Source organism: Trichoderma harzianum, assembly GCF_003025095.1.
Source record: "Trichoderma harzianum CBS 226.95 unplaced genomic scaffold M431scaffold_18, whole genome shotgun sequence".
In the NCBI taxonomy this organism is placed as follows: Eukaryota; Fungi; Ascomycota; class Sordariomycetes; order Hypocreales; family Hypocreaceae; genus Trichoderma; species Trichoderma harzianum.
The window spans coordinates 150,462-171,969 of NW_020209266.1; the positions used below are offsets into that span (position 1 = coordinate 150,462).

General features: G+C 48.4%; 9 protein-coding genes across 9 annotated transcripts; 3 read left to right on the plus strand and 6 right to left on the minus strand.

Moving 5' to 3' along the window:
* Nucleotides 1-1,087: 1,087 nt before the first annotated feature.
* Nucleotides 1,088-2,563, plus strand: M431DRAFT_500192 (hypothetical protein; the record flags this gene model as incomplete). Its single annotated transcript, XM_024917897.1, has 1 exon — nucleotides 1,088-2,563. One exon carries the CDS (start codon nucleotides 1,088-1,090, stop codon nucleotides 2,561-2,563), a length of 1,476 nt encoding a protein of 491 aa, XP_024769088.1.
* Nucleotides 2,564-4,380: 1,817 nt separating this feature from the next.
* On the minus strand, nucleotides 4,381-4,755 carry M431DRAFT_20572 (hypothetical protein; the record flags this gene model as incomplete). Its single annotated transcript, XM_024913388.1, has 1 exon — nucleotides 4,381-4,755. The coding sequence occupies one exon, from the start codon at nucleotides 4,753-4,755 to the stop codon at nucleotides 4,381-4,383; it is 375 nt and encodes a 124-aa protein (XP_024769089.1).
* A 698-nt stretch (nucleotides 4,756-5,453) lies between these two features.
* On the minus strand, nucleotides 5,454-7,016 carry M431DRAFT_500193 (hypothetical protein; the record flags this gene model as incomplete). Its single annotated transcript, XM_024917898.1, has 1 exon — nucleotides 5,454-7,016. One exon carries the CDS (start codon nucleotides 7,014-7,016, stop codon nucleotides 5,454-5,456), a length of 1,563 nt encoding a protein of 520 aa, XP_024769090.1.
* Nucleotides 7,017-7,976: 960 nt separating this feature from the next.
* On the plus strand, nucleotides 7,977-9,595 carry M431DRAFT_512864 (glycoside hydrolase family 5 protein). The gene has a single exon (XM_024919921.1). The coding sequence runs from the start codon at nucleotides 8,059-8,061 to the stop codon at nucleotides 9,502-9,504; it is 1,446 nt and encodes a 481-aa protein (XP_024769091.1). The 5' UTR covers nucleotides 7,977-8,058; the 3' UTR covers nucleotides 9,505-9,595.
* A 64-nt stretch (nucleotides 9,596-9,659) lies between these two features.
* On the minus strand, nucleotides 9,660-11,540 carry M431DRAFT_500195 (hypothetical protein; the record flags this gene model as incomplete). The annotated part of the gene is made up of 1 exon (XM_024917899.1): nucleotides 9,660-11,540. The coding sequence occupies one exon, from the start codon at nucleotides 11,538-11,540 to the stop codon at nucleotides 9,660-9,662; it is 1,881 nt and encodes a 626-aa protein (XP_024769092.1).
* A 304-nt stretch (nucleotides 11,541-11,844) lies between these two features.
* On the minus strand, nucleotides 11,845-12,224 carry M431DRAFT_273692 (hypothetical protein). The gene has a single exon (XM_024913965.1). The coding sequence runs from the start codon at nucleotides 12,179-12,181 to the stop codon at nucleotides 11,933-11,935; it is 249 nt and encodes an 82-aa protein (XP_024769093.1). The 5' UTR covers nucleotides 12,182-12,224; the 3' UTR covers nucleotides 11,845-11,932.
* A 2,290-nt stretch (nucleotides 12,225-14,514) lies between these two features.
* On the plus strand, nucleotides 14,515-16,505 carry M431DRAFT_512866 (hypothetical protein). Its single transcript, XM_024919922.1, has one exon. It carries the CDS (start codon nucleotides 14,574-14,576, stop codon nucleotides 16,377-16,379), a length of 1,806 nt encoding a protein of 601 aa, XP_024769094.1. The 5' UTR covers nucleotides 14,515-14,573; the 3' UTR covers nucleotides 16,380-16,505.
* M431DRAFT_534816 (hypothetical protein) lies at nucleotides 16,494-18,416 on the minus strand (the record flags this gene model as incomplete). Its single annotated transcript, XM_024920932.1, has 4 exons — nucleotides 16,494-17,242; nucleotides 17,291-17,628; nucleotides 17,797-18,041; nucleotides 18,102-18,416. 4 exons carry the CDS (start codon nucleotides 18,414-18,416, stop codon nucleotides 16,494-16,496), a joined length of 1,647 nt encoding a protein of 548 aa, XP_024769095.1.
* A 1,787-nt stretch (nucleotides 18,417-20,203) lies between these two features.
* M431DRAFT_97657 (hypothetical protein) lies at nucleotides 20,204-20,512 on the minus strand (the record flags this gene model as incomplete). The annotated part of the gene is made up of 2 exons (XM_024924952.1): nucleotides 20,204-20,296; nucleotides 20,360-20,512. The coding sequence occupies 2 exons, from the start codon at nucleotides 20,510-20,512 to the stop codon at nucleotides 20,204-20,206; spliced, it is 246 nt and encodes an 81-aa protein (XP_024769096.1).
* Between the last annotated feature and the right edge of the window lie 996 nt (nucleotides 20,513-21,508).

The window sequence follows — 21,508 nt, forward strand, 5'->3', positions numbered from 1 at the left end:
AGGGGGAGAGAAAGGAAAGACGGCGGACAGGCAAAGGGAAAAACGGCGAGAGAAAAAAAAAAAAAAAAAAAAAAAAAAAAAAAAAAAAAAAAAAAAAAAAAAAAAAAATTGGAAGAACAAGGAGCCCCACAGAATCAATCGAAAGGCGTTTCTCTCGTCTCGATGCCCCCACCGGAGATCCATCGGCCATCGGTTGGCGGCCGAGAGCCTGGAAAAGTCCAGCAAGATTTTTGCTTGCGGCCATGACACATAGCTCTGGCCAAACCGCCGCATGCCGAACCAGGGGACAGGATATATAACTTGACGATGCCCTCGACGATGTTGCCGGGTTACCTCTTTTGGGAAATTTGTTTACCGGATTTGCATTGCATTTCATCTGCCAGTGGCATTACGATTTGGAACTTGAACTTGTCCATCAGCTTACTGTATTCACGAAAGCTACTATCGAAACCTTGCTCTACCCGACTTACACGGACGGCCTTACCACAGTCAGCACTTTGAAGCCACAACGACAAACCAAAGAGAAAGAACAATACGCATCAGACAAAATCAACTGGACTGCCAATTGTCATCATCCAGCATCCAACGCACGAAAATTCAATTTTTAAGCAACAGCTGCAGCACGCTTACGAAACCCGGCGCTGAATAAGATCATCAGACCGGCTTAATTTCTCTCTGTGCTTATACTTGACCAGTGGCTTCCGCTAAACAGCCATCTGCCAGAACTAACACCCGACCATCGGCGCCCTTTGCTGAGAACCATCACCAGATCTCAGCCCAATCCTTTCCCCAGACGCAGCCCCTCCTTGGCACAGCGCCCGTGTACATCATTTCTGGAGGGGGTCTTTGCATCATCATTCGTCGGCGGACTTTGACCACCGCTAGGGCTGAAGTTGCTTTTGGAAGTTAAAAGGAGATTGACAGCAACAAAGGATACACAAAGCAAAAGAAATATTCAAAGGAAGGAGAGAGAGGAACAGGTATCATAAAAAGGGCCTGTTCCGCCATTCCTCCTCATAGTGACGTTTGCGTCACCCACAGCCACCACCAAAACCACCCGCAATCATCAGCTTCTCCCATCTTCACCATGCCCCACCTCGTCTCCAGCTTCCTGCGTAGCTCGACGGGAACAATCCCTCACATCAAGGCCGTCTCGCGGTCTCGAAACACATCGAGGAGCAACTCTCGCAGCGCATCCCGCAACACCAGCCCCCATGCCTCGGACAGCGAAGATCGCCATGCCGTCAAGATGCCTGACCTCGCCGAAGCCATCAAGAAGCACCACCGCCTGTCGCTGCACTTTGGCCGATCCAACTCCAAGGAGCGTCAACAGCAGCACATTCCCTATTCTCCGGTCGTGATCGACTGGAGCGTCGAGAGCCCACCTGTCGTCTTCCACGGCAACGCTGAGGAGAGCACCGGTGCATTGGTCTCGGGACAGATCTACCTTGACATCAAGGAGGATCTGGTGGACGTAGAGAGCTTCACAGCCAGCCTAAACATGGTCGTCACCCACAAGCGGCCATTCCAGAACAACTGCAGCGAGTGCCAGAGTCAGTCAACCGAGGTCGAGAAGCTGACGCTGTTGGCTCACCCCGTTCCTCTGCGCAAGGGCAAGCACCAGTTCCCCTTCTCCATCTTGCTGCCAGGCAATCTCCCCGCCTCAATGGACACACCCGTTGTCTCCATCTCCTACGTGATGAACGCCGAGGCGCAATTCCTCACTGCTCCCACAACGCCCGAGGGCACAAGCTCAATCACAACCACAAAGTTTGAGCGCATCATCGACGTCAAGCGGACTCTCCCCGAGCCTCTCTACCCACACAACTCCGTCCGCGTCTTCCCTCCGACCAACATTAAGGCCGCCGCCAGCTACGTCTCCGTCATTCACCCCTCAGGCAACAACAAGATGACCCTCAAGCTCGACGGGCTCATGACCCACAACGAAAGGGTCAAGACGGTTGACCTGTGGAAGCTCAAGAAGCTTACCTGGAAGTTGGAGGAGACCATCAAGACAGTTGCACCCGCTTGCGAGAAGCACAACCCTGGCCTCGCCGAGTCTGCCAACAAGGGCCTGCCCCGAAGCGAAACCCGCGTCATCGGCGAGAAGAACCTCACCGAGGGATGGAAATCTGATTACACTGGTGTGGACGGCATCGTCGACATGGAATTCGAATTCTGTGTCAACCAGCTCAAGCCGCACTCCAACGCCCTCAAGTACGCTTGCGACACAAAGACTCAAGACGGAACAGAAGTGACACACTCTCTGCTGCTGGAGTTGGTTGTCTCGAAGGAATACGCACAAGAGGGCAAGACACACATCTCCCACCAGACTGGCACCGGCCGCATTCTGCGAATGCACTTTGCCGTCGTCTTGACTGACAACGGCGGCCTGAGCGTCAGCTGGGACAACGAAGCGCCTCCAGTTTACCAGGATGTGCCTCCCAGCCCTCCCGAGTATGCTCAGGATGAGCTCCCCATCGAGTACGACGACCTCGAAGAACTAGTTGCCGCAAGGGCGACGGCACCCAACAGCCGAAGGGGCAGCCAAGAATTATCATGAAAGCGACGATACCCACCACTTTCTTTTGTTAATCTACTCTTCTTTTTAACTTTTTATTATCTTTCTATTCATTTTATTGGGCGCGTCTATTATCAGCCTACACAGGCTTGGGTACAGAGCAAAGCGGCTGGGTTGTTTTCGATATTGCTGCATAGTAGCCAGCATATACATATACCCCTACAGCAAAGGACAAAATCAGGCGATTGGTTTATTTCTTTTCTCTGTCTTTTTTGGATATATATTTAACATGATGAAACGACGGGCGAATTCAACAGATCCAGCAGCCACATAGTTGGCTTTTTTCTTATATTCTTTTGGAGTTGGTTTACGGAATGGATACTTTACGGCATACGATGGCTTCTTTCACATGCAACGATGCATGATGACGATATATAGAATCCGCAAAAAAACATAGCTTTAGTATTTAATCACACTATCGTCGCTCTCAATTTCTTTTCCATCTGTGATGATCTTTTGTTTTCCCCATTTCCAGTATGTCTATAATGGGCAACCCCTTTCCAGCATGCAGTTCAGTTGAGTTACAGCACTCAAACTGCCAGCAACAGAAGCGATGTCGGCCGTGTCTACTTCGTACACCAAGCGAAACTCGTAAATACATGTTATGCCATCGCTAGGGCGCCGGCGCGACGATGAGGGCGCTTATCCTGCCTAAACCGATTTAGCCGCGAGTTCGATGCCAATAGTAGCAGTACGATGTAACACTCGACAGCTGCATTATGTCATTAATCCTGATCCTGGCTTCGGCATATGAAGGTGTCACGCCCTCTTTCTTAGCATTTTCCTTTCTTACTAATTGCCTTGGATGCATACTCGTACTCTAGGCCTAGTAGGTTGACTGTGATCTTGCGGTGAAGCCATACGATACAAGGCAAAGGGCGTAGAGAGCTATCTATTCTGAGAACTAACTACCGGATACGTTCAACCTTTCTGCCGGTGAACCACATTCTCGTACGGCTTGGATCGTATGACTCGAACGAACGACAAAAGCTTCTTCCCCACGGGGGATGGGATGACTCTTCGGCATCCCCACAGCATCAAATCACGTCCGGTTTTTTGAGGGTGAGCGGCACCGGAGCGACTGTGGAGTCGTGGCGGCGTCGCATTTGCTTGGTGGGGAGCTCCGAGGACATAAATCAGGATCCCCGAGGAGATTATCCCGAGCGGGGCTAGACAGTTGAACTGGACTGTTTCTTTCGTAGTTCATGGGATCATCGTACATGATACTATTGGTGACTTGGATTTCTAAGAGGGTGTCGAGGGCTCATTTGTAAGCCGAGCCGGTTTGGGATGACATGTTGCATTGCATATGCATTTGGCAGCGAGGTTAGTAAGTAGTTGTTCAGGTTTAGGGCGTGTATTTGATGCTGTGAGATGTGAATTTGATTTCCAAGCACCGCGACCTGGGCCTCCTGCGCGATCAGAGGTCTCTATGAGGAGATGAGCTATTGAATACACTGAGTGCTAGATGTTTGATGAACCCTCAGAACACAGCATTGGAAGTATTTTTGATCAAAAAAATGTTCTGAGCTATTCACTCCAGAGTTGCGAGACTGTGATTCACGTTGACATACGTGTCGGCCTGCAAGACCGCTGGAGCAGCCAGCGTAAACTGCAGCGTCTCATCCACCGAAGAAAAGTCATCTTTTGTAGTAAGAGCAGCCAGCGACAACCCATCCATCGAGTACTTGCAATATGGAAAATATGCATCCATCGTGACAATAATCTTGTTCCACTACAGGTTGGTCGCGGGCATAGAAATTGGCGCCAGCTGCGCCGTTAAGTGTGTCACATACAACCTACATCCATCTGTCTTTGTTAAAGTACCTTGTCACGCTCGCGATTCCATTTAGGCCTGTCTCCAAGCTAATAGTTTGATCTTTATGCTTAATCATACCGATGCCCACGAGATTAAACGGACTGAAGGTGGCGATGTTGATGCTGGACGCTGGGAAAGGACAACTGCAGGGTATGGTGAAGGTGTCTAGCGCGCTTGGGAAGAATGGCGCGACAGATGTCGTGGGAAATGGCTGTGCCGATGGCTTCCTTTCAAGCATGTGTCGGAAGTACCCTGCTGGTTCTGCACCGTTGCCAATCATCGCGACGATGGTGCGAACTTGGAGTGTATTGCCATCTCTTGCCAAGGTAGTAACAGCTTCTTGGAGCGTTCCCATTGTGATAGTTGTAAACACCTGAGCAAAGTTGATGGCGTGTTGAAGCGTGGTAGAGCCAAATTCGTATTTGCAGGGGGTGGGATAAAGGCATTGTTGTACTTGAGATGCTTGATAGCACTGATCGCGTGTAGCTCCTCTTTCTAAGGCTGTATCAGCTGTTATGTATGCTAGACCAGAAGAAAGCGCTTGCGGCAAGAATAATTTGAAGAATAGCGACAAGCTAGTCCTGTTTGTCGTATTGGCTGCCCGTCACATTACTGGTGAACTTGTATAGTAAAGCGCTGAAGGATGCAGCTTCGAATAATTTGTTAGCAACTATGAGTTGGAATTGAGCCATGCCTTCTGGTGATAGCCTGGAGTGCACATTATTCGTCCTATTAGCCAATCCACAAGTAGCAACTTCAATTTGGAGTAGCGATTCGGTATTTGAATTGGAGAAGTTGTATGGCGTGGGGATTGAGTATGGCCTTTGTTTCGTCTGGGATGTTGAAGGAGTGACGAGGGTTGAGCTTGAGATGGCCACAATGGTCAGCAAGAGCCTTCGATGCTTTTGCCCTTCTTCTTCATGTGTAAAAACAACGACACTGTTGATCACTTGTGACTTGTTGAAATGAATAAATAGAAATAAGATACATCTAGCTATATGGCCTCATTGCTCACATGGCACTCATATCTAGACATTGGTAGTAAAGGTGAGCTTATGCGACATCAACATGCTGGCTTTCCGCCTCGACTGCCTTCGCTGCCGCCCCCTGGACGAGCACACCATCTCCAAACGCCTCCGATGCCTCCTCGAGAGTGTATCCATGGGTTTCAGGAAACGTCAACGCAACTCCTATCAGCTCTATAAGAAGAAGACCACAAAACACGATGTAGTATCTCCAGCTAATAGCCTCCATAGCGACCGGGTTGACAAATCCGTTGTAGACGTTAGTCATGGCATTCATCATGCTGAAAGTCGTCGTTCCCTTGGTACGAAGATAGTACGGCATAATCTCCGAGATGTACAAGTTCGGAAGGGCGTTCATGCACACGTTGTAGGTGGCGTAGAATAGGAAAATCATGGCCAGCACTCCCTGTCCGAGCGACTTTTGCTCAAAGTTCCGCTGCTCGTTGATGGCGGAAAGCACCGTCCAGATGACAAAGATGAGAAGCATGGTGCCGAGTCCAAAGATGAAAGTTGGCCGGCGCTTGATGCGGCCGACGATGAAGCCGCTGATGATGGCAGTGCCCAGATTGTAAACCATGAGGCCGCCATTGATCACCAGCTGCTCTCGCGCTGAAGTAATTCCGATCGAGTTGAGAATCAAGTTGAGGTAGTACGATACCAAGCCGTTGCCACAAAGTTGTTGAGTAATGGCGAGCCAGACGACAACAAATAGACGATGGCGGTTAGCCTTTGTTCGGAGAAAGGCGCCCCAGCTGACTTCTTGGCTATTTTTATCGTGGGAGATTGCAATTTTGATCTCGCTCATCTCGAGTTCTACCAGTGGCATGTTGGCGGCGTCGTTTCCAGCATGGTACTTGAGAAGAATTTCCCTCGCCTTGTCTTCCTTACCCGTGTCCACAAGGTATCTGGGGCTTTCTGGGATGAAGAACGAGCCACAGAGCTGAACAAGTGGTAGCAATGCTTGGAGCAAAGACGGTAGTCTCCATGCCCATTCATCAGTTACACCCATGTAATTGGTTCCGTATGTGACCCAAGCTGCAATGGTAGCTCCGGCATACCAAGACGGGCCAAAGATGGCAGTGATAACGCCTCGGTGGCTGGGGTATGCCAGTTCAGACACCAAGCAAGGACTCGCTACAATGACAAGCATGCCTCCGACACCAATAATGAATCGAGCAACGAAGAACATGGCATAGTTCTGAGCCGCAGCTTGAAGGGCAGCTCCGATGCATACGATAAAACTGCCAAGTCGGATACCCCACAATCGTCCGTATTTGTCGCTGAACCATGAGGCAACGATGAAAGTGGCAATGTTTCCGAAGACATAGGCGTTGGACAGAGCACCCAAATGAGGGCCGGTTGGACTGTTGAAGTAGTCCCTCCACTGGGGCAAGGACTGAAGGCCGTTGAGTAGAGAGCCGTCATAACCATTGGTGGAGTTTCCCAGTAGAGGGATGATGAGACAGACATTCAGAAGAAGGAGATGGCGGACCTGCCACCATGGCCGGCCGTATTTTGGAAGGACTTGCTGGAGAGCATCTTCCGGGCCTGCTCTCTCCGCAGTTGTCTGCTCACTCTCGCTCTTAGCCATGTTAGGACTATCAGAGAGTTATTTTTGTCAAGTATAATAGAAGAAATAGAGGAGATCTGCGTGTGAAGCTGAGACGAATTGAGGCGAAGGATCGTGATGCAACCCTCCCAAAGACATGCTCATCGTGGGGTTTAAATGCTGATCCAAAATCTGGGGCCCCGCACGATCTCGCAGGGCATCGAGCCTTGTAGCGGCAAAATAAACTTGTTTCCAGAAGGAGAAAAAAAAATAGGTTGTTCGGCCGGTGAGGTGGTACTGCATGTGTAAGAACTGGGCTGAACTAGATCTTGGCGTTGAGAGAAGAATTGGAGGTAGAGAAATAGATGCCGACACTCCGCATATGTAAAGGGAGTGGTAGAGAGGCTTTGGCGTTGCCGACATTCCACTTGGTTGCCATGACTCGTGGGAAACGACCATAAGCGGGTAGCAAACCGTCGATAAAGGGGCTTCGAACTGCGAGCTAGCAAGAGAGGAGGTGGTATAGATAATAGGGTTATGTAATTGAAAGACTTTTGTTTTGTAGCATTATATTATGTGTATTATGTCGATAGAGTGTATCTTCAATTTCTCGAACGTTGGGTGGGAGTCTAGCAAACGTCACTTTAGTAGCTCTCTCCAGACTAATGCCTGAGCCTGGTCGATAGCAACCACTAGGTACTATAGTAAGCATTAAGAAACCCGGGAAACCGGTTCCCAGTTTAGCCTCTGAGCTTATGTGAAGTGTTTATAACAGGCTATTCTGATGTTAATGTTGGCTTTGCTTGCCGACACTCCGCGTGCTTCTCCGCGTTTTACTCCACGAATGTCGATGGAGTTGAGAGACACTCCACACCTACGATCCATCTAGCGCCAATTAAATGGCGATTATCTTGATGCTGCGATGTAGTTATGTCACAGTGGAAACCCCACGTACTTCTATATATACGTGCGACCAGCTGAAGAATGCTGCTCGTATGCCACGACTCTCATCTCCATACTCATAACTCTCAAATCTTGCGCAGACATTTTGGCCTTACTCACATTAAGCACAAATCTCTCCAAAATGACCGTGGGCGGCTTTCTGCACACCGAGGGGACCAAAATCCTCAAGCCAAATGGCGCTCCCATCGTCCTCCGCGGGGCAGCTTCTGGTGGCCATCTCAACATGGAGAACTTCATCACAGGGTTCCCCGGCCACGAAGAGGAGCACAAGGAGGCGATGCTAAAAGTCATGGGCAAAGAGAAATATGATTTCTTCTGGTCCAAGTTCTATGAATACTTTTGGACAGACAAGGATGCCGAACTATTCGCTTCCATGAAGTTCAATTGCCTCAGAATCCCATTCAACTATCGGCACTTTCTTGATGATTCCGATCTTACCAAGATAAAGCCCGAGGGTTTTGCTCTGTTGGACAGAATCGTTGATAGCTGCGCCAACCATGGCATTTACACTATTCTGGACCTGCATGCTGTCCCCGGCGGCCAAAACCAAGACTGGCACTGCGATAGCGCCATCCACAAGGCACTATTCTGGGACTTTACATACTTCCAGGATCGAATTATTGATCTCTGGCAAGCAATTGCATCACATTACAAGAACAATACCTGGGTGGCAGGATACAATCCCTTGAACGAGCCAGCGGATCCAACTCACGCCCGTCTCGTTCAGTTCTACGACAGAGTTGACAAGGCCATTCGAGCAGTTGACCCAAACCACATCTTGTTCTTGGATGGCAACACCTATGCGGCAGACTTTAGACAATTCCCCAAGACGCCTCTTGCCAACACAGTCTATTCTATCCACGACTATTCCAACTATGGCTTCCCTAAGAGCTCTGAGAAATACACAGGCACCAAAGCTCAGCGAGAAAAGCTCAAGCAGCAGTATGAGCGCAAGATCGAATACATGAAAGAGCTCAACGTACCTGTTTGGAACGGCGAGTGGGGGCCTGTCTATGCCTCAAAGATGCGCGGCGATGAGGCTGTTGAGGAAACAAATGCATCGAGGTACCATGTGCTGAAAGATCAGTTGGATGTTTACGCTGAGGGCGATCCCTCTGGAGACAAGAGTCCTATCTCATGGAGCATCTGGCTGTACAAAGATATCGGCTACCAGGGCCTTACGCACATCTCGCCCGAGTCCAAGTGGTACACTCATCTCCGATCATGGCTCGATAAGAAGCTCGAGCTGGGCCTCGACCGCTGGGGTCGCGATGAGAACATTGCCGTTGAGAATAGCGTTTACAAGCCCGTCAAGGATCACTTCAAGGCTGTCATCCCGGAACATCTTCAGCGAGCTGTGTACCCCAAGACTTGGGATGTAGGCGACTACATCGACCGAGTGCTGAGAGATGTGCTGCTGTCTCAATACTTGACGCACGAGTTTGCAGAGTACTTCAAGGATTTGTCGTTTGAAGAGCTAGATGACCTGGCTGGATCGTTCAAATTGGAGAATATGGTTGTTAGACATGAGTTGGTGGAGATACTGCAAAACTCTCACAAAGACTAATAAATGAAAAGATGGTCGGGGGAGATGAAATAGAGTCCTAGGACAAGACAGATGGTATAGCTAGAATATAAATACCAACAATTATTACACCATAATACCCGCTCTTGTATGTGCAATTCTAAAACTGATTATACGCGGTTTGCACCTCGAGAAGCCTAAGCGCGCTCCATCTTTTTATACATCCCCCACACACCCTTGATCAATCCCTCTACTGAGTTAGGATCTCCCATATATCCCTCTCCAGGCTGTCCATTCTTATCTCTCCAAACCCCATCGTCAGATACTCTTCCAAATAGCTTCGTGTTTTGGTTTCTCTCGATTCCGTCTCTCCATTTGCTACATATTTCGGGGCTATCTACCATGACATTAATCTCTTGGCTGTGGAACCAAGATTGGGTATCTTGGTTCCCACTTCCTTGTACTCCAACAGTGCCATCTACGATGAGGAGTTTAACGTGACAGCAGCGGGTTCGGAAGCATTGGTGAATTGGGTGGTCCTGGTCTTTTCCAACATAATCGTATATGTGCAAAAGCTCACGCTCTAGTCCGCCTTTTGGAAGGTAAGAGAGTAGGCTGCGTGCAGCTTGTTCATTTGTCCCGCCTTGTCCTGGGATGATTTCTCCGGCATCATTGTACCCAAAGCACACGTAGTATGTGACTTCAACCCCACGTTTCAGGGCCTCAACCAAGGCCGGAATGAGTGGTGCAGCGTTAAGATCTGGAGTTTGAATGAAGATGTTGCTTTTAGCGTTGCGAATTAAAGACAGCCAAGCTTCGTTTTGGGGCACAAAGACATTTTTAGAATCGACATTTCCATACGGAGGGCGCGATACCATGGCTATCGGAACTGGATAAGGGGTAGATGTATTTATATAAGGCGTCATTTCATGTCCATCGGGGATATCGGGGCCCGTCGGCGCAATATGGTCCTTGACTGCAAGATTCAGTTGGCGGTTTGCAGCCTGAAGTCTCGTTTCATCTGGCTTCGTAGAGTAACACGACTGCATGCGTGCAATTTCTCCAGCCATGTCGACATCATAGTGTGGATCTTCCGGCGTATGCTCTGGAAGACTTGGGTTTGCTTGTCCGATTGCTGCGATATGTTCCTGATCTGGACCTGTTCCCCGATCGAGATATAGAGGCTCATCGCTGGACGTTGGTAGTCCCCCCTGCGATGCTGGAGAGTTATGTGAAGGAAGAATTGGGTCCAAAGGATGTTTCCATGTGATGAGCGCTGTGTCATAGATGCTATCAACAATTGGCCCTTCTAGGTGCGTCGCCATTTCCATGTTGGCATTGTCCTCCATATTGTTGCTCATGACTACCGCTATTTTGCGATCAACCACACAAAACTTGGCATGAAGAGTGCCAAGAACCAATTTGTGCAAGCTGACAACTTCCATGTCAAGATTAGGGATCTCTTCGGGAGTAGGTAGCTGGATGGCCTTGGACGTATAAGTCTCTGGCTTGACGCGTTGATGCGGATCGATCGCACTGGCGGCCGTTGCCTTGTCGTACATTAATTTGACCACGACCCTTTGATTCCTCTCTCCGGCTCGCCTGGACAGCTCGATAAGCGCATTCTTGACGAGTCTCTGAGCAACGGAGGGCGACCAGTTGCAGGTGATGAAAAACACCTCCTTCTCCGCCCGCGCGATGACATTTGAAACATGGCGAATGATGTCTATGAGCGGCGCAATGATGGTCAACGGGATCGTGCCATGAGAGCCCATCAGCGGAGGAGACACGACGCTGGAAAGCGCATCCGCATCCAGACATCGGAGAGAATCTGCGAATGCCTGGAGGAACAACGGGCTCGGAGCTGTAGGGCCCCAGTTGCCGCATTGAAGGGCTAATTCTAGTATCTCGGGCGACGGTTGCGGTCTGTCTTCATCTGGGGAACGACGGAGATCTTTCTCGTAATGGCCGTATAGATCCTTTGCGATGACTCCAGGGCCCTTTGTCGGGTTCTTGGCAAGGATGGAGCTGACCGAGTTGTGAGCCCGACACAGCCTCAGGACATGGTCGGAAACCATTGCGACGAAGCGGGGATGATGATTAGAACCAAACTTGTATGTGACTTTGTAAACAGAAGAATCATGAAGCTCTCGTGTAGAGGCTACACACGATGAGAAGAGGGAGATGCCAAGAGATGCAAGTTGCAGTGCTCCCTCCCTCTCGGCAAGATTCTGCCATACATCAACGTATCGGATGCATCATCGCATCGTTCCTTTGTTTGATCTCCTTTGCTTCAAGGCTAGTGGTGGGGCAGTGAAACGTCATGGAATTGGTGGGCGCCCTAAAACTTGCTTCTTCCCGTCAGCATCCTCCAAGCCTAGATCTCGCTTTGTGCTGGAATGGCCGACGTGAGTGGCCGCCACATTCTGGATGCGTTGCCGGATTGCCGTTTTGGCTTCCCAGAAGGTCGCTAGACTGGCCGAAATCCCGATGGCAGTGCTGTGGTGGATCGCGACACGTGGGAGAAATGACGGAAACGGAGAAGTTCGAAGGAAGAAGAAATAAAACGGTGTGAATGCCGAGGGGTTCGATGTTGAGCGGGTTTGCTCGGACTGAGGCCATCGCCATGGCTGGAATAGGAAACCGGATGCTGTGCGGAGCGGTGCATTCGACGGCAAGCGCAAGGCGGCAGATGATGGGCCTTACTTACATGATGCATGGATCCATTCAGTCGTTATAGTAACACGGGCCCTCTAATCTACCTATAATGTGCAGCCGCCCCGCTTGATGTCCCGTCAGCATGAATCGATCTCCAAAGTTTAGAGTTTCTTTCAATACTGTTGATGAGAACAAAAGCAACAGTTGACTCAGAGGGCTTTGTGAATGCACTGGATGGCAGTAATACATGATTACTCTGTCATTATGGTTGTACTCATTTCGCCTTCGTATGGCTGGTGTGAATGTATTACCGTGTTGTAGCCAGCCGTCTGCATTGTGAGATCCGCTACGATCCCCAAACTCATAATCCCCTCCATCAGCTCTCTATTCTACCTATTACCCCAAAAAGGAAAACCTGAAAACCACGAAATTGTACAATACATTAGATGATAACGGCTGTTGACGCCGTACTTGGGCGCTTAGCATCAATTCGTAATTTTGTGAGTAAAACCTGACCCTTTGTCTAACGAGCTGCACAAAGAGCTCTGCCACCGATTGGACGATACAACTTAAAAAAGAAGAAAACTGCAACCAATCGACTTAAGTTTTCAGCGCGAAGTTGAAGAGTATGCTCAGTGGCTGTTGGCACATCTCCCTCAGGCTCAAACTCGGCTCTTTGACTTATACAGGCTCTGTGTGGGAGTCTTACATCATCTGTATTCTCAACTGCTCCTCGTGGCCCCAACACGGCACTTTCACTGAGATTGAACATTAACTTCGCAACACGACAGGGTTACTTTAAATCATTTCATTAAATTGGTAGGCCAGTCGGGATTCTAAGCTGTGAGGAATTTCATGAGCCCTAAAGTTATCGTATAGGTCAAGACATTGGTTCGCTGCCGACCACCGAGACGGCCGTCGCAACTGTTTTTCATACGCAAAGCAGGCTGACTGTGTCAAAATACCGCATACTCTTTCCTGGCTTCTGGTACAGAGCTTGATAATCCCCTTGGAAAACCGAAGTATGATTCTCATTTGGGCTTTAGAGACCAGCTTTAAAACATGTAAGTCTCGTATCTACATTCACGGCGGTAGAAGGAGAGTCGCTATACCGGCCTACATAGCGATTACAGCAAGGCGATTACATCGTAGATAAACCATGATTTATTCAGATCCCTTTTGTCAGAAGCATCGTGGCAGGGACAGGGGCAGGTCTTGCATCCACAGCGCCCTTGCTACAGTCAGGACTTGTTAGCTACCCGGAGATGTGAATTTCAAGTATACTTCGCAGTATTCAATTGCTTTGTCAAATGGGTCGCTTTGTTAGTTCGCGCAATCGAACTCTGGCTGAAGCAACTGAAGATCTGCCGAGGAATTTCACATATAGCCTGATGACCTTTCGGCAAAGCTGCTATCTAGGAAATGCCATTGTTCCAGCTACAGACACCTCTCGCTCCAACTTGTCCCCATAGGACACCACCATTCCACTAACCGCTTATGTTGCACCCATTATTATCGTCCTACTTTGGATACGTAGGAGAGCATCCCTCTCTGGAACAATGGCCTCGTAAGCAACATGTCCTATTCAGTCATTCTCTTTGCTACAAGGAACATTTTCTCCGACAGCCCCGCCAAAGAATTTTTCTTGGATTGTATACACTACCTGACGATGTTTACAACGTGCTGTTCAGGTTTGGTCAGGTAAACAGCGAATTGTTGACAGAACGCGCCGCTTACGGCAATGGCGGAGCTCATTACAGTTCAGAAATGAGGCGTTTCTACACCGGAGCGATGAGCCGATATTGCTTGATTCAGCTGATAATATCATGAGATGTTCAGTGGAATATAGGGCGCCAACTCAGGAACTATTGGAGAAGCTAGAGAGGGTTGACGTCCAGCTTACCAGCCTCTACGCATTAGAACGTGGCTGAGTGGCAATGCCAACGGAGATCAAGAGCTCGAGTCAACAAATATCCTTGCTATCAAGTGAAATAGATCAGGTGCATCAAGTAGATTACCAATAGCTAGCCTCTCCACGCTTCATGATGGTGTTCATATAGCCATCATCAGTAGTGAAAAATCCCGAGTGCTAGCTACATGCAGACTAGAATTCGCACAACTTCGATCTTGTCAAGTCACAGAACATTCTCAGGGCGTAAATAAACGCCAAAACACCCGATAATGCAGCCACCCACATGTCAATGCACTTTAAAACATAGAGAGGACGAATAGAAATAAAGTTTCGGCGAGGCCAAGACCAGGAGCAATTTAACCGCCACAATCTGGGGCTCTGGCCTGTCTTTCAATTTAGCCGGGACGGGTCATTCGGTCTGCCTGCTACCCCAGATTTTCCTGCATCAACTGTTTAATGACTCTTGCCGACATTCCGCGCCGGTCGGAACACTGTCTCAGGGAACTTCATAATAGTTAAGACGTCCAAGAGACCAATCATCATGAGCGCTGCGTCGACTCAAGGTCAGCTTGGGTCAAAAGACCACCTGGAAGAGCTCCACACTCCAGATCTCATGACTGTGGCATCTCAGCCGCAAGCAAGAAAACGACCAGCTCCCAGAGGAACCGGAGCATACGCGCGCAAACGAGCCGTAACCGCCTGCCAGGTTTGCCGTGCCAGGCGGACCAAATGCGACAACAAGAAACCAGCTTGCTCTTTCTGTGAGAAGACGGGAGCGAAATGTGTCACTGAGCCCACGGACTACTCAGCTTTTGATCCGGCGAGCCTAAAGATTTTGGAGAGGTTGGAACGGATCGAGAGTTTGTTGGAATCACAACCACGAGACAAACCAGATAGCCTTCAGAGACAAGATGACCCTGTTAACACGCAAAATGAGGCCCGTCGACAAGACTCTGCTGGGCAGCAACCTTCACGCTCTCTCCAGATCGTTTCTTCGGAAGTCCTTGGCTGGCCGATTTTTGGTAACCAATTTGGCCTGCAAGCCAATGCCATCGCAGTCCTCCGACGAAAGCCTCCGAAACCGATACAACCGTCCTCCTCTGCACTCGAGTCTTTTCTGGGCAATACCAGCGCCAGTAATACGCTGATTACAAACTTCATTCAACATGTCCACATCAAGAATCCCATCCTAGAGCTGTCTAGTCTTAAGCGTATGGTCCAGCATGCCTGCCTCGAGGGCGTTGGATGGGATCCCGAATCTTGCCTGGTCCTCCTTGTCTGGGCGTTGGGTGCTATTTCAACGCCCTTTCAGCAGCCTCCACAACCTTGCGACCGAGAGAACCTCGAGCTTGGAGCAGCACTCTACGGTGCGGCTACCAAGAGGCTTGGAATAGTCTTTGCGGAAAGCGGCATACTATCAGCTCAATGTTTCTTCTACGCTGGCGTTTACCTAATGTCAATGTTCCAGCCGGTGTCAGCATGGAGACATTTCTTACAAGCCTTGGCATACTGTCAAGAGTTTGACTTCGCTATAGAAGCATCACAGAACCCACAAACACTCACCAGCCCTCCTGAGACGTCACCCACAGAGCAGCGCCTGTACTGGTCCTGTTGGAAATCCGAAGTAGAGCTACGCATATGTCTTGGGCTCTTTGATTTCCAGACACAGGACCGCGTTTATCCCGGCCATTTCCCCAACCCGCCAGCAAATCCCGAGAAAGACGACAGAGCGTGGTTCTTCTACCTTGCTGAAATATCTCTCCGACGATTAAACACTCGCGCCCGTAACGACATCGGACAGATTTTATCATCGTCAGAGGTGGAAGGCGAGGATACTGAGGCGCGATTAATTGAAGTGGTCGACTCGTATGACCAACAGGCTGAGGCATGGCTTACTTCATTACCCGAGACGATTAGTATCGATTCAAATCCCCTTGAGGATGATATACTCAAGTTCATTCTTCGTTGTCATTTGGTAGATTTCAATGAGCTCATTTTCTGGACATTCATCGATAGGGTAGTCAACAGCAAAGAAAGATTGTCGGAAGATATGATTCGTTATGCCTGTCGAGGTTTCACAACATGCGCCGATCGTATTCGAACGGCAGGGCTAGGTCATTGGTACCGGCATCACGGAACTTGGATGCTATTGCAGTCTTGTGCTCGATCTGCGATTGTCTTGCTAGCTGCTGCATTTTCGGAACATACACAGAGCCTCTTACCGGACAACTGGGCTCACTCTGTTGAAGCTTGTATAGGCATGCTAAATGATTGGAAAGATGAGGACGCTGGAATTTCAGACCAGGCCATGATTTTGGGACAACTTTTGCAAAAGTTCAATAATTAAGTAAGTGGTGTGAAAATGATATTTCCAATAACTTGAACGACAGTGTATATAAAATCAGAAGGTCGTATACTTTTCCAAGAACTTGAACGACAATGTATGTAATACCAGAAGGCCTTATGCTTTCCCAACCACTTTCAAGAGAATATCTTCGGCCTTGACCTTCTCTTCAGTCACTCCACAGCTGGAAGACCTCCAAGCAACAAACAAATCAGGACGCACCAGAACTACATCTCGCTCCCATATCATTCTGCAATGAGTTTCATCCGGAAGATGAAGCCTTTTTAGAGGAACTTGCAACTCCTCTGCAGCAGCACAAAACTCGTCTGCCTGTTCACCCGATGTTGTAAAGTCAACAATAGTGAAACTCGGTCCACAAAGATCTAAAATGCTCGTCTGTCCATCATTAAGAACGACGTGAGGTGCTCGAGCTCCAGGCCAGGTGCTCGGAATGTAATCAGCAACAGACTGACGAGGTTCCGCAGAGGACGTGTCACTGATGATAACCGGAGTGTCTCTATACCGATGGCCCAGTGTGATGCCGAGCTGCTTGTGAAGCCAGTCTCCAAGCATGAACTTTTCCGCCATTAAGCGTCGTGCCTCACGTCCTTCTTCTGAATCGGCAACGAGTTTCTCTTGTTCGTCTCGTTCGATGCTGCCGAATCGGGGAATCACAATTTCCGCCATCGCTTTCCGAACCATGTCTATGTTTAGCTCCGCGGCAGATCTGCGCTCCTTGCTATACGATTCCAAGAGGGTTTCTCCTCCCCAACCATGTACGTTTGCAGCAAGCTTCCAGGTCAGATTGAAGACGTTATTGATACCCGAGTTCAGACCGTGACCCCCAGCGGGCGTCAAACGATGAGCTGCGAAGAGTTAGCAGGATCACATACTTCATGCTAGTTTTCACCTACCAGAGTCTCCGCAAAGAAATACTCTCCCATTTGCCGATCGAAAGGAGTCCGCAAGAGCGACAGCAGCTTCCCATCGACTAATTACACAAACTTCATCTACTTTGATGTCGGAAGGCTGTCCCCAGCCCCCAAGTTTCTTGTTGATAAACTCCTCAACATTGTCGCCTTCCTCAAAATTATTACGGGGGGTAACAGGAATCTGCATTGTAAAGGTGTTTTTGCCGTCTTGGTTTATGACGACGGCTCCGTTTCCTATGTATAGGTGCCAAAACTCGCCATGCTTCGATATCTTCGCGGCATCATTTGATATGAAGTGAATCAATAGCATATTAAGTGGCCTTTGTAAATATCATTAGTGGTGAAAATTCTCTATAAGTTCATTGCATGGAAATGAGAAGAAAGGAACTGTATTATTGTTAGACGTGCACTTACATCCCTTCTTTTTGTGTTTAATGCCCACTGCGCCTCGAATTCTACTTCCCGCGCCGTCACAGCCAATAACATACCGAGATTTGATGACGATTCGTTTGTCACTGGGATCTACAATAGTAGAGTAGACACAGTCTTCGGTCTCTTCGAGTGCTTCAAACTTGTGGCCCCAGTATACGTAGACATTTGGTAGTCGTTCGACGGCAGACTTCAGGACGCGCTCGTACACTATTCCAGAGAGTCTCAACGGCAACTCAAGTGGGACTGAGCCATCGTTTAACTTGTTTTCTTCTTTCTCTTTATGTTTTGGAGAAAGGCCCTCCTGTCCATCGCATCAGACTTTTCTCTATCGTTCCAGAAGATCGGCCAGTGTTTCACTTACAATCTGGGCCATGTGGTAGCCGTCACCGCCTAGACCTGTTGCATAGATTTCGTTAAAACCGTGTGTCACAGGCACACCGCTTGATCTCAAAAGGGAGGCAAGGCCAGCTTTTCTATATATCTCCATGGTCCGTTCGTGAGTGAGGTCCATCTTGGGAAATTTGGTCGTGAAGTGGTTTCTTTCAACAAGAATAGTATTCATTCCCAGCATTCCTAGTTGATAGGCGGTAAACAAGCCCACAGGGCCACCGCCGACGATCAACACATCCGTTCTAAGGACAGTAAGAGAGTCTGTTAGGTGCGTAGCAGACGACATGTTTTGTGAAGCGCGGGCTTGGGGGAAAAAGTCAATATACAGAATATCTGGTGTTTTCGATAAGTGAAAGAAGCAAGATTCTCTAATTGTACTAAACCAACCAACTTAATATATAACTCGATGCGAATCATATAATTCCCAATCCGGTAGCCCTTCCGGTGTTTCATACAATGCTTTGATAACACATCCATCTCGATACAACCGTGTTGTGGGTCATGGCTACATTTTGGCTGGGCAGTACCCACACTGCATAGGTAGTTATGTTGTCCTGGCAGATATGTCAGCTTCCCCTAGTCCAACGCAAAATAAAATGTTAATTGCAAGTACTCGGTGGGCAACATGAATAATAAATTGTAGTCTGTTGGCTTCAGCCAAATTAAGGAACAGATCAGGAAGAGCAGCCACAGTATGAGATACCTTCTTTCAGTAATTATCCTCTGCTTCCTCCTCTTCAAGCACTTTTATTGTTTTCTGTTTTTGTAGTCATGTTACATTAGGAAACAGCCTTAATGGAAGTGAGGCAGTCTGGGGATCTGCTACGTCAGCCCATCGCAAATGCTTTATAAATCATTGGAAAGCTCTGAATAATAGCTGATATTCTTCAATATCGATGTAACTTGAATCATATACAGAGAGACACAACCATGCAGAGACGCAAAATTACCTAGTATGATGTAACCGTGTGAATCCGCTAATTTCTAGGGGTTGTGGTAATTTGATGTGTACTTTTGTTCATATAGTATTACCAATGGATGAAAATAGCACTCGTACAATTACGATGATAAACCCCTCGGTAGAACGACGTATGCTGTAATTGCGAACTATAATTTGATATATGAACCGGAAAGGTTTCAAATTACGTGGGAATGTGTGCTTTTTCGTTGGTACATTGCTCACATACCTAGGTAATTTGTGGATACATGTACCGAGATGAATGTATAGTAATGCACAAAGGAGAAATTCTATTGGCAAGAGCGCGAGCCAATTATGTACAAAATTTTATTTCATTGGTGATATAAGCTGATTTCCCTCATAGAACATGTCATCACTGACGGCTAAATAGCCGAGATAAACGACGATGGAGAAATACTTCGAGCATTACACAATTGCCTACAATGCTCAAGACGTCGTTCCATATTCTTTTGGCTGAAGCATTCGTTTCGATGACCAAACCTCAAAACACCCGACACTCCCGTTTCTACGTATGTTTATCAAGTGCATCAATTTGGTAATACGCACCTATCATCATGCAAAGCTCTATTCTCGTGGCTGCTCTGTGTCAGATCATCCCTTTGGTTATGACGTAGCTACGATAAACTATATTGATTCACTTAGAGAGCAATTGGAAGCTTAGCACAGTGCTTACTCCAGTATACTTCCTGGACCCCTAGAACCCTACTCAACAGCTCCGTATAGCTCGACTTGCTAAACCAATGGTAGAATGGTGTAAGCAATTTAAACAGCTAGCTCAAGAATTTTGAAACTAAGGTAGTTTGCAGATGCAAGGGCTTGCGGTTAAGACTAGGATATAAAGACGGGTTTTTCACAGGTAACGATGCCTAGGGCAGTTGATTTACTTCAATTTATTGTATTCATATAGCTATAGAGATACATCGCATTCAAAGGAGTGTCCCATATTTGTGTAATATTTGTGTAAAACTTTATGTCCAGGATTGATCTGCAAGACAATGACAGGCCACGAAACGTCTTAGCATTCAAAAACTCTAAATCTCATGCTTATCCGGTAGGCTTTTGTAAGTAGCCCCGTTGATCCCGATTTGATGTATTTATGGGATAGTGAAGTTGGGGGGAACGCAATAGGGGCTGCCATTCTGGTTGTCGAACTTGCAGACAGTCTTGGGAGGGCAGGTGCCAGCAAACTATCAAAGGATGTTAATAAGACTTTTGTTGCTCGATTTGACGATGCTGGAGTGAATACTTACCACCCACTGACCAGCAGTGCTGCACACTTGCCAACCGCTGTCGTTGGGAAGGCAAGAGTAGGTAGCAGGCTTGCAGCCGTGATGAGGAGGAGGGTGAGGGCTGGCAGTAGCCAGAGTAGCGAGGGCGGCAAAGGCAACGGCGGTGAACTTCATGTTGAAGGTTTGTTTGTTTTGAAGGGTGGTCTTGAAGAAGTTTGAGTGATTGGTTTGAGTGCTTTTTGTCTTGAGATCTGAACGAGAGGCGAATGCTTGCTGGGGTGATGCTGGAGAAAAAGTCAGGATCCGGGGCAGAGACAGATGTCTTTATATACCCCAAATCTCACACAGATCTGCCCATTGAGGATCGTGAAGGGAAAGAATATCGGTGAAGCCTTAGGATTCGATGCCTAAGAGACATCATGTGTGTCTCAGGCAAGGGGACGTAGGTGGCTGCTTGATCCCTTCGTATCCTCGACGCTATACGAAAAGCCTCATGCTTGAATACGAAGTGACGCTTACTTTTGACCACTTACAGCTACCGCTCATTACTCACTACATCCGACGTACATGAAATAGCTTCAGTTGTCTCAGTCAGGCCGTGCCACCTGTCCAGGCTAATCCGGACTACCGGCCAATGCCATATTCCCATATCTGATGATTTTAAACTTGCACACTGTACCATCAGCACTTGGATGATGGAGGAGGACAAGCATTCCAGGTGAGCCAAGCTGCGAATACGAGAGATCGACAGACAGTGAGAATAACGGCCTTCTCCACGGTGAGTGAGCGACATCCGACACATGCAGACGACGAGCCAGCGCAAAAACGTTCTCGGCTCAATCCACACATAGCCTGGGGCTCCGCCAGCGCCATCATTTCTCTCCCCATTGAAATGCCAACTGTCCCGCGCCTCGGGATTCGTTCAGCTAAAGCAGGTCAATGGTGCGGCTGAACGCCACGGTCACATCCCTTTGGCTGGAGGCCTAAAAAAAGCAGCATTAGCTGCCCGCCACTAGGCACCAATGAGAAGAAAGAATCACCAAATGGATTTAGTTTCTGGCTGTCAAAGCAGCCCAAGAGGTCCTCAGCCCTACGATGTCCAGCTGGTCTTGTGATGTACGTCCAAAATACGGTGTAACCAAAGCGTAACGGATATTGACAATGTGCGGG